Below are 15,832 nucleotides of genomic sequence, written 5' to 3' on the forward strand. Positions count from 1 at the left end.
TAACCCACTTGGGAAAATCAATTCCTGCCATAATTTACATTTCAACAAGTTGATTAAAAAATAGACCAGGTGGAAATGGCCAAATGCATTTAAATGTTATTGTTCATTCTTATTCCAATGAGATCTGGCTTTGAGTGTAAAACAGTTGAGACATCTCCAAGCAGCAAATTAAAGGGGCATCTTCACCCCTTCCATATTTAATATTTGTACAAATCACAAAAAAACGCCACAAATCATACAATGTGCCATTTAGGATTGTGTAAATTTAATCAGGACTGTAATCAAGTAGATATATTCTCAAAATATTCAAATGTAAACAAATTTTTGGCATCGAGAAAAAGAGGGAAAGATTAATGAACATTAAGGTGAGAAGTAGAGACAGCGGCATAAAAAAGATCAAACAAAAGCCCAACATGATCAGGGTGTTATTGTTAATTGACTCCATCCTAAACTCCTCCCCTTGATCTACAGCTAAGAGTTGATCATTTCTTTTTCTCCTCGTCCTTCTTGGAGTCAGGTTTAGGGCCACTCTGTGATGCAAGGGAGCCCATTGCGTTCCGAATTGCCTCGTTGTTGGGGTCGACGCCGGGAAGGTTCTCAAGGACGCTCTGAAGGAACTCTGGATCCTGCATCACGTCATAGTCTTCTTCATCCTGAACGCACATCACATAGAAGACACACGTTCAAACAAAATGCAGGCCAACATTGTTTGAAAAAACAAAAAATGTCAATGTTTACCTTTGTCTCTCCAGAGTCCATGTCAGCACCGGTGTCCATGTCTTCAGCACCAAACTCTACAGCAGAAGAGAAATGTTGTGTTTCTCTAATGTAATAATAATCATAATTATAATAAAAACTTATAAAGAGTCTTTCAAGGGACCTAAGGACACTTAATTTTTGGCCTTCCCAGCCATGTGAAGTAATATGCACTCTATTCAGAACAATAAATAAATACAATGTAATAATATTGACAGCATTTTATCTTATTACTTAGGTTAGCGGTCACACTTTCACTCATACTTCACAAAAATAAATATATAAAGCATTACATTCCAGTTGCACTCCACATTTTTGGAAAAAATAAAATATACCTTAAAAGTAAGACACTAATCTATCAATGCATTTTGACAGCATATTTTCACACAAGGGATCAGGTCTGCTGTGTTTTACATTTTTCTTTGAATTTTTGCGAGTATTAAGAGACGAACGTGAGAAAATCTACTGAAATAGGTGACTCTGCTTGCCTGGAATTTTTTTTCAAAACTCCTCAAGACAGAATCGCCAGAGGACATATACAGACTCCTGGGAGGATTCAAACCTCTCAACTGTGAGCTAGATTTGGTAACCATGACACCACCTTGCTGGCTGTGGAACAATTCATTTCAATTATAATTGACCTCAATGAGAATTTTTGTTATATCTCAAAAAATGCAAGGTTGACCAGTGTTACAAACTTTGGAGGTTCCACTGTATGTGAGGAGTTTGTGACACTCAAGCGAAAATTATCTCTAATGAAGATGTGAAAGTGTTCACCTGCTCCTGATCCTTGCATGGACATCTGCAGAGCATAGGCGATTTGTTCATCTTCTGTCATGCGGCTGAAATCTGGCAACGCGGGCGTGGCCGAGTCTGTACTTGGAACAGACATCTTCAACAGGGCATCATCGGACTCTACAACAAAAAGAAAAAAAAGAAAAGAAAAATAATCAGTTTGTCACAGCTGACATTAGGGGAGAAGCGGATTGCCTCCCTTGCTCGCCATTGTCAACATTCATTTAAGCGCACAAAACAATGTTTACCAAAGCTTTAGAGCATGATTCGACAGAACGCTGGCATGTTTTCGTACAAACGAGAACTAGCTAGCTACATAACGTTATGTTGCCTGCTTGCGAGCGGTATTAAAAGTATGTGAACCTAAGCCTAGCCAGTCTCCAGATCTCAACCCCATGGAAAATCTTTGGAAGAAGTTGAAAGTCTGTGTTGCCCAGCGACAGCCCCAAAGCATTACTGCTCGAGAGGATCTGTGCATGGAGGAATGGGCCAAAATACTAGCAGTGTGTGAAAACCTTGAACACTTACAGAAACGGTTTGACCTCTGCCATTGCCAAAAAAGGGGTCCATAACAAATTATTGAGATGAACTTTTGTTATTGACCAAATACTTATTTTCCACCATAATTTGCTAATACATTCTTTAAAAACCATACTGTGATTTTCTGGATTTTTTTCCCCACTCATTTTGTCTCTCATAGGTGAGGTAAACCTATGACGAAAATTACTGGCCTCTCTCATTTTTTTAAGAGGGAGAACTTGCACAATTGGTGGCTGACTAAATACTTTTTTGCCCCACTGTACATCCGGTAGGGGTGACACGTTTTCCGGTCCCACCTCCCCCAACAGTGCCAATCTTTTTTTCCCCAATTTGAATCAAAAACATAATTCTTGAATCAAACGTAATCATCTTTGGAGCTCTCTGCTGATGTCCTCTCGACGACAAAAAATCTTTTTTCCCCCCAAAAAATAAAACAAATGGCACACTAAACAGGCAAAACTAGTTAAGACATGTAGAGTAAATTGAGTCTCACGAATACCAGGTCAAGTCGAGACTTTCATAAGTTTTAGCCAAACAAGTCCTAAAATTCGTGACTTAAGTCTGACTCGAGTCCCCCTCCCAACCTATTTATTTTTTGGTTTTGTATTTTACCGTCAACGGGGGAGGGAATGCCAGCTTCAGCAGCGGACGCAACAGCTGCTCTGCGGGCTTCATCCTCTTGTCGCTGTCTTTGCTCCTCCATCGAAACCCTCAGAGCCTAGCGAGACCACAATGATGGAGGAAAATAATTCAAATCAAGTCAATGGGACCTCTCAAATTGTCATACTTTACATTAAAGTAAAATATCTTAAAATAGATTCAAAGATATAAAATCTCCCCACAAGTCATATAAAAGTCCAAGTGAAATACTGTGGCCCCTTTCTGCTTCTCTCTTACCAGTGCCAGCTCTGGGTCTGCACTGGGATCCACTCCAAACTCAAAGTCACTGGCGCCCAGACCCAACACGGCACCTCCTTCCCCGGCGAGGATGGGCGAGGAGAGCAGAGCGTCAGCCAGACTGGGGCCGGGAGGCACTGTGACCAGATGGGAGCCGCTGCCCTCTTTCCCGTTCAACGTGTTGATAAAGGCCGTCAGCTTCTCTGTGTTCATCTCCTGTGAGACAGAATTATAGTGAGCGTGTGGGGCACAATACACAGTTGTGTGTGCGTGTCAAAGTGATTGTAAATACCTCTTCTCCAAAGTTGATGATATCCACATTAACTTTTTCTTTCTTCAGACGTTTTGCCATTTTGACCAGCTAGGAGGAAAAAAAAATAATAATAATAAAAGAAATCAACTACAATAGTTACTTACTTGGACATTATGGAAAACGGAACACGATCAGGTCGGGATTGCTGTATTTCTTTACATAGAGTAGTGGAGGAGGGCATTCCTCTACAACAAGTAAGTACCTGGCCTTTATTAGAGATAAGGTGTTTATTTAAGAGGAGGACTTTAATTGTACCTACTGTAATTTCTCATGTATAATGCACATTTCCCCCCCCCCCCCAAAAAATGTCAAACGTTGATAGAGCACATTAAACTTTGGTATAAGGAAAATTCTTTAACATTGTATAAACATATACCGGTACCTAGACAGGGTTTCCCACATAGATTTATTTGAAGCGGGGCGCCACAAATAAATTTTGGCTGCCGCAAATATGTAATTTTGGCTTTTGCTGTGTGGAAATTGTGCCCCAATGTGCTCCTCTTGTGTGTCTGTCAATGATCCATACCACCAATTTCCTTTCTGATAATATACTAAAAATACAGTCCCTCAAATGACCGACGTATCAAAAGTATCAACATTTAATTTTGAGACTCAATCTTCTGGTATGAGCATCGTCGACATTCCACACAGGGTCGATCCTTCCTCACATCAGTGATGCTGCTCCGGCCAGCGTAATGGCATTTCGTCACAGCATACTCGGTGCTGTTTTAGTTTGTATTTGTGTGTACTTTTGCTCGGAAGCGCCACTCCATTTTGGGAAAAGTCTACGTACAGTCATCAGGAACTTTTGAGTTTAGGATTATGCCGTGAAAAGACTATAACAGGAAGGAAGCAAACTAAAGCTGCATTGCCGAGCATGGCGAGTCCCCCCCACCCCCAAGCGTAACTTAACTCTGTTGACTCCTTTGTCCACAATCACACTTTTAAATTTATGTAAATGATCTTTGTGAAACAAATAAGGATATATATTCAATTGTTAACGCTCAAGTCCACCATTATAATAAGACGGCGTCAGCTCAGCTTCCCACTTCACGTCCTACTGCCACAGGACTCATACTGTAAGTTCTTCATTAAAATAATTTTGAAAAAGTTCCAACAAAAGTATTTAGTTGTATTTTATGTAAAGCAGTGCATGTTCTGAAAAACAACTACATTGTCACCAAAGGACAAGTTCTGCTCATTTGTTAACAAATAAACGTTTTATATTTAAATCCCAAATCGCTTTTTTCCCTTAATCCAAACCCCCATGTATGCTGATATTAAGTTAAAGTTATACTGCTGTTACGTTAATTTAAGTAAGGAATTTATGAAAAGTCAAAAAAACACAATACATAGAATACAGTGATAAAATGGACCCTGATAGAACGGATATCGGATAAAAGGGATCGTGGGGACTGAACAGTGTGTCAAAAAATAATTTCCATTTGTCACATTTGTCCTGTATTTTGGCTATTTAGACCTCCACAGAGTGACTCACTAACATGGACACCTTGGTTTTTTTGTCATACAAATGTCCAGAAAAGGCCCCTCTGATAGCTACTTCTGTTTGACCCAGTTTGGTATCAGCTATGTCCACATTTGGCTAAGACCGCCACCCCCTTCCCTCTGATTGGTTGCCTCCATGTAGAAGACCCAACTTGTAAGAGCACACGTTTGTTATGTTGACAGCACTGGGTTAGGAGCGGAAAGGGAAGGCGGAGATCTTTTCTAGTAACGTAGATAAGCTCGAGAAATTACAATGACCTGATTTCAGGCCTCTCTGCAAAAAAATAAAATAAAATAAAAAAATTTAAAAAAAGTCTGGAACTCAGGAATGCGTGGATGATTTTAATTCATATTTCACATGTTTACTGAGGTATTTATTGATTTGATTTATTTGTATATTTTAATTAATATAAAGCACTTTGTGTTGCATTTTTGAGTGAAAACCTCTTACAAATTAAGTTCGATTGTTAATTTCCTTTGACGTTTCGGCTTTCAGTTTTCGGCCTTGGGCTCCCCAGTTTTGGTAAAAAAATTCTCATTTCGGTGCGTTGCTAACCAAAACCCATCCATCATCCTGTTAATTTGTGTTGCACAATATGAGCTGCTCAGTATAACTCCTTAACATCTTTGTTTGTGGAGTCAGTGAAGAAAAGAAAATGCAGAAGAAGACAGCTCACCTCTTTCTCGTTGTCCTCCACTGGGCTACCAACGAATGCAATGATACGCATCTTGTGGTTTTTGCCCTGTCTGTGCTTCAATGCCAACTGCAAACACAAGAATTAAATACACATTAAGACCACAAACAAGTGGGGGGGACCATCAACTGACCATTTCAATATGTTTGCGTCACGCATGATATGACAGGAACAGCACTAACATTAAGGACACAAGGGCCACAGATTTAAAAAAATAAAATAAAAAATACGTACACATATATACAAACACAAATTTGTCTCATTTCTTTGCTTTTTTGTTTTGGCCTCCAATTTGAGCCAGGCCCATCTCTACTTGCACCTGATGCCTGCTTCAAGCTGTGCCACATGAATGGCATCCTCCTCTTTAAGCACTCTCATTCTGGAAAAGAATTGACTACGATCATTGTGTTTCACTTCATTTTTCACTATTAGCAACTTCAAAGGCTAATCCCAAATGCATCCTCCAGGATAATAAAGGTCAGATTACAAAGATGTTATGAGGTCAGTTAAAATTCATATTTGCATATGTTAAGTAATACATGCACGTAACTTCCAGAAAGTTTTCAACCATAGTTTAGCTAAAAATGAGGTTTTTACGACGCATATTGAGCCCTCCCTGAACATACCCGAAGTTCAAGACACCGCGGTGTGGTTACTCTATCCACTGCAAGGGCTACCAGAAGTGACGTTTGAATAGACAAACAGCACGCTACACTCTATATGCAATGGCGAGCAACATGTTGGAATATGAGGAGGAGGATTTCGACGTACAGGAGCACCCAACTGAACTGGCATCGTCAAACCGTACACATTTGAGCCGATCAGGAGGCCGGAACAGTGACGACGACGAGCAACCAAGTAGCAGCTGTACAACAGAACGAGAGTGCCCACAGGCTTGATGTGACGGTATGTCAAAAGCATGTCTTTTTATACAGTCATGGCTTGAAATAATGGCACCCCAGGGGTGCCAATATTTTTTAGCATGACTATACATATTATATATTCATATATGCTTCAGTGACACGGCACAAGCTTTTACATACTATATAGTATTCCGATATTTTGTGTGACCCTCGCTCGAGTAGCATTATAACACGCCGCACATAAAGTCTTTGCCGTGTCTGTTGGCTTGTCATATAGGCAAAAGTACAGACAAAAGTACTGAAAAGTACTGCGTGCGTCCGTGCGTCTTTTTTCCCCGATTCCCCAGTGCATAATAACCATAATAGAGTCGTAGGTATATACAAGGAAATCCTCACCGCTTGTCTGCGCCGCGGCACCGTGGCGGCTGCGAAATTTTGTTTTCTTGCTGGTTGGTTGAGGTCCTGATGACCGTAGGAAAAATAGTTGGCACCGCAGCTGGTTTCAGCCTCTACCTCTGTATCCAATGCTTTCTGCTAAGTCTTTCTCAAAACACGCCGGTTCGAAGTGATCAGCACAGAATTTGGAATGCTTGCTATGCACCCATAGCTGACCCTGTTTCTTCACCTGTTGATTGACATTCCCCGTCCACATATTCCTTTTTCACTTGGAAAGCCCAAAAAAAACCTCTTGCCACTTCCTGAACCATTTGTACAACCAAATGCCACACAATAAACCATTGTGACATCGTTAAATCATACGACAACAAATATACAAGGACGGGAACAACTGCATGGAACAATAACACACAACGCCGAATGAACAGGCTGTGCTCACATGCGCTACCCTGATGCCGGTACAGAAGCTGATGTTTCCACGAGGCTGCACAGCATGCAGCTTTGATAATATCCTCCCCGTGTCTGGAGTCAGTGTGGTCAGCACTTCACAGTTGCTGTGCAGGACACAAACAAACATTTGTCATCGTTTCTGGATAACAAGCAGACTAATTCCATGAGAAGTGCTGCTCACTTTGCCATGGTGATGAGGCCCACGTTGTTTTCGGGGTTGCTGCGAGTCTTGGAGTGACAAACGATATTAACTGCATCCTGCTGAGCCTGCAGCCTGGTGGGCAGAAAATCTCCATTGCGCATGTACTCACTGTTGTCCACACTGCAAGTGAACAAAAAAAGGGCCACTGAAATCAGGAAACATGCCAGCATTCACAATATAAGCCGATGTACTTCTTTTTTCATTGAATCAAAGCTAAACAAAAACTATTTTGATTAATTTGTTTTATGTCACAGGCTATCTATCCTTCCATTTTCTATGTCCTGATTAGGGTCGAGGGTGAGCTGGAGCCTATCCCAGCTGACTTTGAGCGAGAGATGCAGGGACTGGTCACCAGCCAATCATAAAACAGAGTCCAAAAAAAAACTATTCAAACTTACACCGCTGGACAATAGATAGTCTTCAATGATCCTAATATGCATGATTTTGGAATGTAGGAGGAAGCCAAAGTAGCCAGAGAAAACCCATGCAAGCAAGCATGATACATGGTAACAGCTTCACAGGCTGAACTACCAAATTACAGCAAACCCCTAAGGATAGTGACTGAACCCTGCCACGGGTAGCAAAAAACATCCATCCATTTTCTGCACCACTTATCCTCACCAGGGTCGAGGGCGTGCTGGAGCTCATTCCAGCTATCTTTGGGCGAGAGGCGGGGTACACCCTGAACTGGTCGCCAGCCAATCGCAGGGCACACAGAAACAAATAACCATTCGCACTAACATTCACACCTACGGGCAATTTAGAGTCTTCAATCAACTTACCACACATGTTTTGGGGATGTGGGAGGAAACCGGAGTACCCGGAGAAAACCCACACAGGCACGGGGAGAACATGCAAACTCCACACAGGCGGGGCTGGGATTTGAACCCCGGTCCTCAGAACTGTGAGACAGATGCGCTAACCAGTCGTTCACCGTGCCGCCGCAAAAAACATCCCTCCCTAAAAAGGTTTAGAATAGACAATATTAATAGTAATGTAAAGACCAAGTACAATACAAGAACATTTTAATAGCATGTAAAACTCATCTCACAACATTACCATTACAAATAAATGCCTTATTTGATTTTGATTTTTTTACCAGAAGTACACATGAACATGCAACAAAGACCCTCCGTAATTACCACTTACCACCCAGGCTACACTTAGCTCCGTCCCAAACATCCAAATATGTTAGTTTCTTAGTTAAGCTGTAGCACTCCTTTGACATCAATTACTACTCCGCTATTAGCCAGGGCTTTGACGCCATCTCAGTGTTACAGAACACTCACAAAAAACACAAATAAGAGGTGATTTTTTTTCAGCAAATAGTTGAAGATACGTTTCAAAGGGGGGGAAAAGGGGAATAGGTGAATATATTTATAGGCGGGGGTTGATGGTATTTTATTTTATTTTATATTTTTTTATTTGGAATTTATTTATTTTCCACCAGGGCTGAATTAAATATAATGTGATAGATACGTACCATACAATACTATTAAATTATATAATTTATCTCTTGGCTGAGTATTAAAAAGGTGTTGTTTACAGTTAATAGAAAGAAGATTGATACGCAAAAAATAAGCGGTTTTTACAATGACACTATCTTATCATAAACCCCATAGCTAATGCTAACATATTATTATAGCCATTTTTATCAATCGTGGGCCAACAAATAGCTCCGGAAAATGTTCCACGGGTATCTTAAATAAATACGTTCATGTTTGTTATTCGTGACTGTATAAAATGCAGTTAGTGAGACACAACAAAAATAAAAACAAAAACAAAAAACGAAAAAAATCTTTGTTGCTTGCTATGCGCTCCGGTAGCGTCGGGAGTGACTCAGGAAAAGTCGAAAATACCGTATTTACCCAAAGCAAACACATTTAGCATGTAAATGACAGCAAATTGAGTTTAACAAAATGTCAAAATGTTTTTCCCAGGTTGCATAAATTTGCATTGGACGTTAATTGTAAACGTGTTTTGCCATCCTTACCAGACCATAGTGCTTTCGAGCACCATCTTGAAGTCTCTTGTTTGCTACGTCATCATAGTGCATGATGGGTAATGAAGTTTTTGAGGCAAACCTGCGTTTTCCTCCTTAAATCATGTTCCATTATACTAATATAGGATCACATTAGCGTACAATTTCAGTTAATTGGTCTTAAAGTTATTATTTACACGTCCATACTCCATGTGTGTAACACTCCTGACAACTATGTCGACTACTAATAATGACAATAAATTGGTTGTATATGGAGCTTTTTCTAGGCATGTAAAGATGCTAAGAAAACTAAAACTAACTCAAACTAAAACAGGAACGAACATTTCTCTCCATAATGGTAAATAAAGATAATTGAGTTTCAGAACCAAAAATGGTTTGCTCCACTTTTTTTTAACATATTGCATTAAGCCTCCTCAAGTAAACGCTGCTTTAAAAATGGCCAGCTTTCCATACATCCATCCATCCATTTTCTGAGCTGCTTCTCCTCACTAGGGTCGCAGGCGTGCTGGAGCCTATCCCAGCTGTCATCAGGCAGGCGGCGGGGTACACCTGAACTGGTTGCCAGCCAATCGCAGGGCACATAGAAACAAACAACCACTCGCACTCACAGTCACAGTCACACCTACGGGCAATTTTGGAGTGTCCAATTAATGCATGTTTTTGGGATGTGGGAGGAAACCGGAGTGCCCGGAGAAAACCCACGCAGGCACGGGGAGAACATGCAAACTCCACACAGGCGGGGCCGGGGATTGAACCCTGGTCCTCAGAACTGTGAGGCTGACGCTCTAACCAGTCGTCCACCGTGCCGCTGCTTTCCATACCGATTACTGTTATTTTCGTTCTGAATGTGGATCTATTTATCAGCGATAACAGAAAGCTGTGGTGTAGAAGTTATTGAAAATAAGTATAATATAAACTGTATAAAACCAAATATGAACGCTTGATGGATTGGTTTTAGGGTATGTAATAAATTAAGATGGAAGAATATCAAAGTGGGAGGTGCATCCTTCCATTTTTCTGGGTGTGGTCCTCGGAGGAACAAGTTTGGACACCACTGGTTCAACAGATGGTCCAGACCATTTCAACATCCTGCGTGTGACTTCTTTTTGGTTTGTTTCCTGTGACCTGCCCGTCTGCTCATGTCTTTGTCTCCACCTGTTCTCATTAGCCCAGCTCCCCTTGTGTCAGCCAATCAGCTCGCTCCAGGTGTGCCTCATTGTCTCATCGGTCTGTATTTATTCCCCTATTTTTCATTCCACCACTCTAACTGTTGTTAAATGTTCATTTATGTCTATGCTGGTGAGTTGCCATCTGTGTTTATCTTCACTTTGTTCCTGGTTTATTATGGGCAGTATTATTTATAGTTGGTTTTTTTTGTAATCTCCACCAGTAATTTTTACTTTTTCTTCCCCCCCCCCCTCAATGCTCAGGCATTGTTTGATTTTACTACCCTTTCAACTTCTTTGTGGACATTTTTGTTCACAGTCTGTAATTTTTACAATTAGTTTTGTTTGTATAAGTTTACTGCATAGTGTTTAACTGACATCAGTTCTTGTCGTTAGTATAAAATATCCATTTTTATTTAACACCTTCAAATGCCATGTTCTTAGCACAATGCAACATTTTCTAATGTATTCTCGTTGAGATCGTACTGAGAATTTCTCAGTACCTGTACCACTTATTTTTAAAGTGGGTAGGACTCTATCCACTGAATCAAAATTGCATAATTATTTGTTCCATTTGAGTGCAACAGCCACAATTTCAGGAATTTACAAATATTACGTAAAATTGCTACCTTGTCCAAAAATTGATAGTGTAATTTGGCAGAAGACCTGAAACAAAAATGTTCCTCTGCATTTTTAGAATGAAACTCATTTTACTCAAATTGTAAGATTCAATCCAGTAAATATGACGTTGAAAACATTTCCTGCATTTTAATTGAGTGGCACAGTGATGCAATAATTACTTTTCTATTTCAGATGGAGAAACTCTTGGTTTTCATGGTGATGCTTTCATCATGTTGCGCGCATACCAGAGGTAGGAACCTGTGATTTTTTTTTTTTTGGGGGGGGGGTGCCAAGAGGTCAAGATGGGGGTGTTTAAACAAGGTTTTAGTACATACAATGGTGCAACAAACGTACCTTTTTAGAGCATGGATGTCACATCTTTTCATTGTAGGCCACGTTGCACCTATGGTTTACATCAGTGGGCCATTATAACTGAAAATAATCATTACAAATCCACAATTGCCCTTGCATTTCATTGTAACTGTGTATTTTTAACATTCAATTTTAAATCAGACGTGATGACCAAATAAAAGTATAATGCTATTAATTTAAGGCAGTGGGTCTCAAACTATTTCCATCAAGTACCATGTCAAAAATACTTCTCTCTCCAAGTACCACCAATGATCAACATTAAAATTGTTGTTGAGAAGGCCCAAGTTTTCAAGAAAGAAGCAGTGGTTTTAGTCCTAAAAAGTATATTTAATACTGGAAGCTGTAAACAAATTGTCTATACCGGGATCAGTAAAGTTGTCTGAATCTGTAACATTATGCACAGTTCAGTTTGAACATTAATACTGCGCTTAAATATAGGAAAATAAAAATTTATTAAATTTAAATGTAGTAATGTTTGGAAAACTGTTCTGGAAAAAATGCAAATAAAGATTGTGCACAGTTTGAACATTTTAATTTGGTGATTCTTTTGGGTACCAATGCAGGGATCCTGTGTACCACTAGATGTACTCATACTACACTTTGGGAACTACTGATTTAAGGGGTTTGGTACGAAGTTCAGATTTTCTGCCAGACAGAAAATAACAAATCTTTTTGGCAAGCTACATGAAGTAGACTCTTTATATGGGCCACACAAAAAAAAATGGTGGTTGTCTGTATCTAGCACCTGGGCCTGTTTTAGACCATGCTTTCGTTTCATTAGAGGATAACAGGATAACTTGGAATTGTATTAATGTGGTTTTGGGAAACCTGACTTTTGATGCAAGAAAAGGCTGGTGCTGAAAATAACACTGCCTGTCACCAGAACACCACCATAGCCACAGTGACGAATGACTTGGGCAGCCTTTCGGATTTGTGAAAATGGAGGGACCTATGAACGGTTCTAAATATTCCAGAAACACCTTTTTTAGATGCCAGTTTCAGTGTGACTATCAGAACAAAATACAATAAATGGATACTTCATCTTGCTCATGGGTAGAAGCAAAATCATGCATTGTAAAAATATAGGATACATAGAAGGGTTTTCCAGATTTTTTTAGGTCCACTGTGGGGTTGCGTGTTATACAAGAAATTACGGTAGTTGGGTTAGCATGTTTTTGTGCGCCACAATCCTCATGCACTTTTTGAAATGAGGCATTTTTGTGTGGACCCGTGCTAGTCTGTGATCTGAGTACCTCTGCTATAAACCATGGATATTCACACTTGGAACGATGTTGGCGTTCTAACTCCACTGTAATGAAGTCTTGTTTGAGTCCTCCTTGGTGTGTGTGTGTGTGTGTGTGTGTGTGTGCGCAGATCTTTCTGGCAAAATATTTGTCTTCCCGAGAGAGACTTCCAAAGATCATGTGAGATTGATGACACCCAAATCATCGTTCAGTGCAGTGACTGTCTGTCTCAGGTAACCAGGGTATCACCAGTGGCTCTTGGCTTGCTTTAATTCTGATACTTTGGGGGGGGGGGGATAGTATATGTGCTCACCTCTGGCATGTCTGATCAGATTCCTCACAGATCTCAGCAGGAACTATGGCCTCTTCTCTCTGGCCACACCAGCGTTCAAAAATGACTTTGTCATCTTCAAGGTAAAGACGGACGTCATGAGGGTTCACGTGCGGAACGGCGCCACAGACTTCCTGTCTCTGTCTTTTCCTCCCAACTCCTGGCACACCTTGTGCTCCACTTGGAACTCTGTAAACGGCATCGGCCAGCTGTGGGTGGACGGCAAACCCACCATAAAGAGATTTATCCACTCAGGACAGCCAATTAGTGGCAATCCCATCGCCATCCTGGGCCAAGAGCAGGACACTTACGGGGGAGGCTTTGACGCCGCTCAGTCCTTCATCGGCATGATTTCTCGACTTCACATGTGGGACTACGTCCTCTCACGTAATGAGATCCAACGCTATGAGGAGGACTCAAACTTCACCCCTGGAAACGTATTCAACTGGAGAGCCCTCGACTTTGAAATCACTGGCAACATTTTGGTGGAAGATGAGGTCAAGTAGAAGCAGGCAATAATTGTCTTATTGACATCCTCTAAAGCAGTTTGGGTCCAAAGACCTCCTCATAATCCTGACACCAATTAAGCATAACTAACACTAAATGCTATAAGATTTAGTTGCCTGTTTTTGACAAGTAAAATGTTGTGATTGAGAGGGGGGGGGGAATTGCATTGATATTAAAATGGTCACAAGAATGAAAATGTATTGTCATGATTGTTGCAATCTTGTGAGGTTTTTGAAAATACAAAATTTCTTTCCTCATTAAACTTGGACTTTAATGTCATGTCTTTAACTTTCAACTTAATTTGTCCCTGGAGGGCAATTGGTTCTGCAGCAAAAGCAGCCTGTTTGAATACCTGAACTTTATTTCGGGTTAGTCAGATGCACTTTAAATGGTGGCAGTAGTGCACAGACTCCCATTTAACATGAGTTTGAATGTGAATGCTTAATTCTGAACAGTTATTCAGGAAGAGGGTGTGCACACTTGTACAACTACCTTATCAGTTTATTATTCAAGTTAATGCTGATGTAAAGCTTAAAACAACATACTTTAGGCAATTTGAACTGAAAGATATGGTGACCTGGAAGTGCAAAACAACAAATTGGGAAACATTTCAGAAAACTAACAAAAGCCAAAACGTGTCATAAAACTCAACAAAAGATTAAACGAATTACAATTGAGACAATCTGGAAAGAGAACGTCCAACATTAGGAATCCAGTGCATTTTCCATATGTGGTAAAAAGAAAAGCATTTTTAATTGACTATTAAAAGCAGGAAAGATTTTAGCGTGCCAGATGTAAATACAACAAAAGCGGGGATTATGCAAATTTAAATGACTGCGTATGTGTATAGCCACGAACAAATGATCTATAACAGTTGAGACCCCTTCATGCTGTGAACTCCTGAAGCTAAAGAGGTACAACTGGTTATATACTGATTAGCATGCCACGTTGAGGCTATTTGCTTGGAAGTTCTCAACGTAACGGTACACTGAGCTAAATGACAAGTTTTGGGCTGTGCAAGTCGTAAGGACAGCAAGTCTCCTCAAATTTTAACCAAGTTTCAAGCAAGTCTTGAGTTACTGTGGCCAGTCAAGTCATTAAGTCATAAGTCATAAAATCTTGCTTAGTCACAACATAGTTTTTGCACTGATCATATAAAAAAAGCACTTTTATACCTTTAAATGTTAAACAACTTGGAGTATGAAATAAATAAAAAAAAATATATATATATATATATATATATACACAGAATACTTTTTCTTTGTTTGCATGAGTGTTTACAGCTACCAATGTACAGTATGTAACTTATATTTTCATTACATCTGTTTCCCTGAGTGCACGTGTGTGTGAATGAGACATTAACTGAGTAGACTTTTTAGGTTTTCACTTTATAAAATTTAGTCCATTTAGTTTAGCATTAGTTTACAGGCAGAACTGCCACATTAAATATGACTTGCAGCCTCTCAAGTTAGCTTATAATTGCTAGTTTCAAGCCTCCAGTCTTTGAGTTTGTCTTTTTTTTCTGATTTTATCAAAAACATCATCCTCAAATCCAAAAACGTAATAAGTTTGGAGTTCCCTCCGTGATACTACTTAATGAGGTGACCTCAGCATTCTGTAATATTTTTTTACATTCAGGTCTCGTTTGATTTTACCAACCATTTTGTTTGTGACCATTTTGTTCACATCCAGTCCAAATGTTTTTTTTGGGGTTTGTTTTTTGCTGCTTTTACTGCAGTGTTTAACTGACATAAGTTCTTGTCATTATGAAAAATCTATTTTTATTCCATCCATTTTCCTTACCGCAAGTCATTCTACAGTCATAAATTTAAATGTCATTCTTCATGCTCAGCAGAGGATATCTCCAGTTAAAATAAAATTTAAGCAATTAATTAGCTTCATTGGAGTGCAGTAAGCCACTGAATGACTCTTTAGAAACTAAGACTATGACATGAAATTGCTCACTTGTCCAAAAATTTATAAACTGTGTATAATGGGAGAAAACATGCACAATACTGAAAAACTTCACATTTAAGAGTGGCCTTTTATTGTGAGCAGCCTAAGGCACCACGTGCAATCATGCTGTCTAATCAGCATCTTGATGCCACACCTGTAAGGCGGATGGATTATCTCGGCAAAGGAGAAGTGCTCACTAACAGATTCAGAAATACACCTG

The 15,832-nt window shown here is 39.9% G+C and overlaps 2 protein-coding genes across 3 annotated transcripts; one reads left to right on the forward strand and one right to left on the reverse strand.

The window, feature by feature from the left end:
* Window positions 1-164: 164 nt before the first annotated feature.
* LOC133479832 (26S proteasome non-ATPase regulatory subunit 4-like) lies at window positions 165-9,539 on the reverse strand. Of its 2 annotated transcripts, XM_061777284.1 has the most exons (10): window positions 9,407-9,539; window positions 7,393-7,533; window positions 7,201-7,315; window positions 5,485-5,571; window positions 3,281-3,349; window positions 2,989-3,204; window positions 2,704-2,809; window positions 1,534-1,671; window positions 739-794; window positions 165-653 (listed from the first exon to the last, which is right to left on the reverse strand). In XM_061777284.1, exons 1-10 carry the CDS (start codon window positions 9,430-9,432, stop codon window positions 483-485), a joined length of 1,125 nt encoding a protein of 374 aa, XP_061633268.1. In that variant the 5' UTR covers window positions 9,433-9,539; the 3' UTR covers window positions 165-482. The 2 variants fall into 2 exon arrangements, with proteins under 2 accessions (XP_061633268.1, XP_061633269.1); XM_061777285.1 differs by lacking the exons at window positions 7,201-7,315; window positions 7,393-7,533 and having other exon boundaries at window positions 9,407-9,484.
* Window positions 9,540-10,625: 1,086 nt separating this feature from the next.
* LOC133480168 (C-reactive protein-like) lies at window positions 10,626-13,935 on the forward strand. The gene is made up of 4 exons (XM_061777869.1): window positions 10,626-10,714; window positions 11,395-11,452; window positions 12,949-13,051; window positions 13,151-13,935. Exons 1-4 carry the CDS (start codon window positions 10,703-10,705, stop codon window positions 13,653-13,655), a joined length of 678 nt encoding a protein of 225 aa, XP_061633853.1. The 5' UTR covers window positions 10,626-10,702; the 3' UTR covers window positions 13,656-13,935.
* Window positions 13,936-15,832: the final 1,897 nt, after the last annotated feature.

This window comes from Phyllopteryx taeniolatus, chromosome 6 (assembly GCF_024500385.1).
Source record: "Phyllopteryx taeniolatus isolate TA_2022b chromosome 6, UOR_Ptae_1.2, whole genome shotgun sequence".
NCBI classification, from domain to species: Eukaryota; Metazoa; Chordata; class Actinopteri; order Syngnathiformes; family Syngnathidae; genus Phyllopteryx; species Phyllopteryx taeniolatus.

What these genes read in the sequence shown, in the direction of transcription:
- LOC133479832 (XM_061777284.1), bottom strand. Translation starts at nt 9,432, where the DNA reads ATGGTGCTCGAAAGCACTATGGTCTG. An exon ending in CCGGCATCAGGGTAGCGCAT is followed by an intron (nt 5,572 to 7,200) that starts GTGAGCACAGCC and finishes TTGTGTTTGCAG; the next exon opens with TTGGCATTGAAGCACAGACA. An exon ending in CATGCAAGGATCAGGAGCAG is followed by an intron (nt 795 to 1,533) that starts GTGAACACTTTC and finishes CTTCTGCTGTAG; the next exon opens with AGTTTGGTGCTGAAGACATG.
- LOC133480168 (XM_061777869.1), top strand. An exon ending in ATGTTGCGCGCATACCAGAG is followed by an intron (nt 11,453 to 12,948) that starts GTAGGAACCTGT and finishes GTGTGTGCGCAG; the next exon opens with ATCTTTCTGGCAAAATATTT. An exon ending in GCAGTGACTGTCTGTCTCAG is followed by an intron (nt 13,052 to 13,150) that starts GTAACCAGGGTA and finishes ATGTCTGATCAG; the next exon opens with ATTCCTCACAGATCTCAGCA.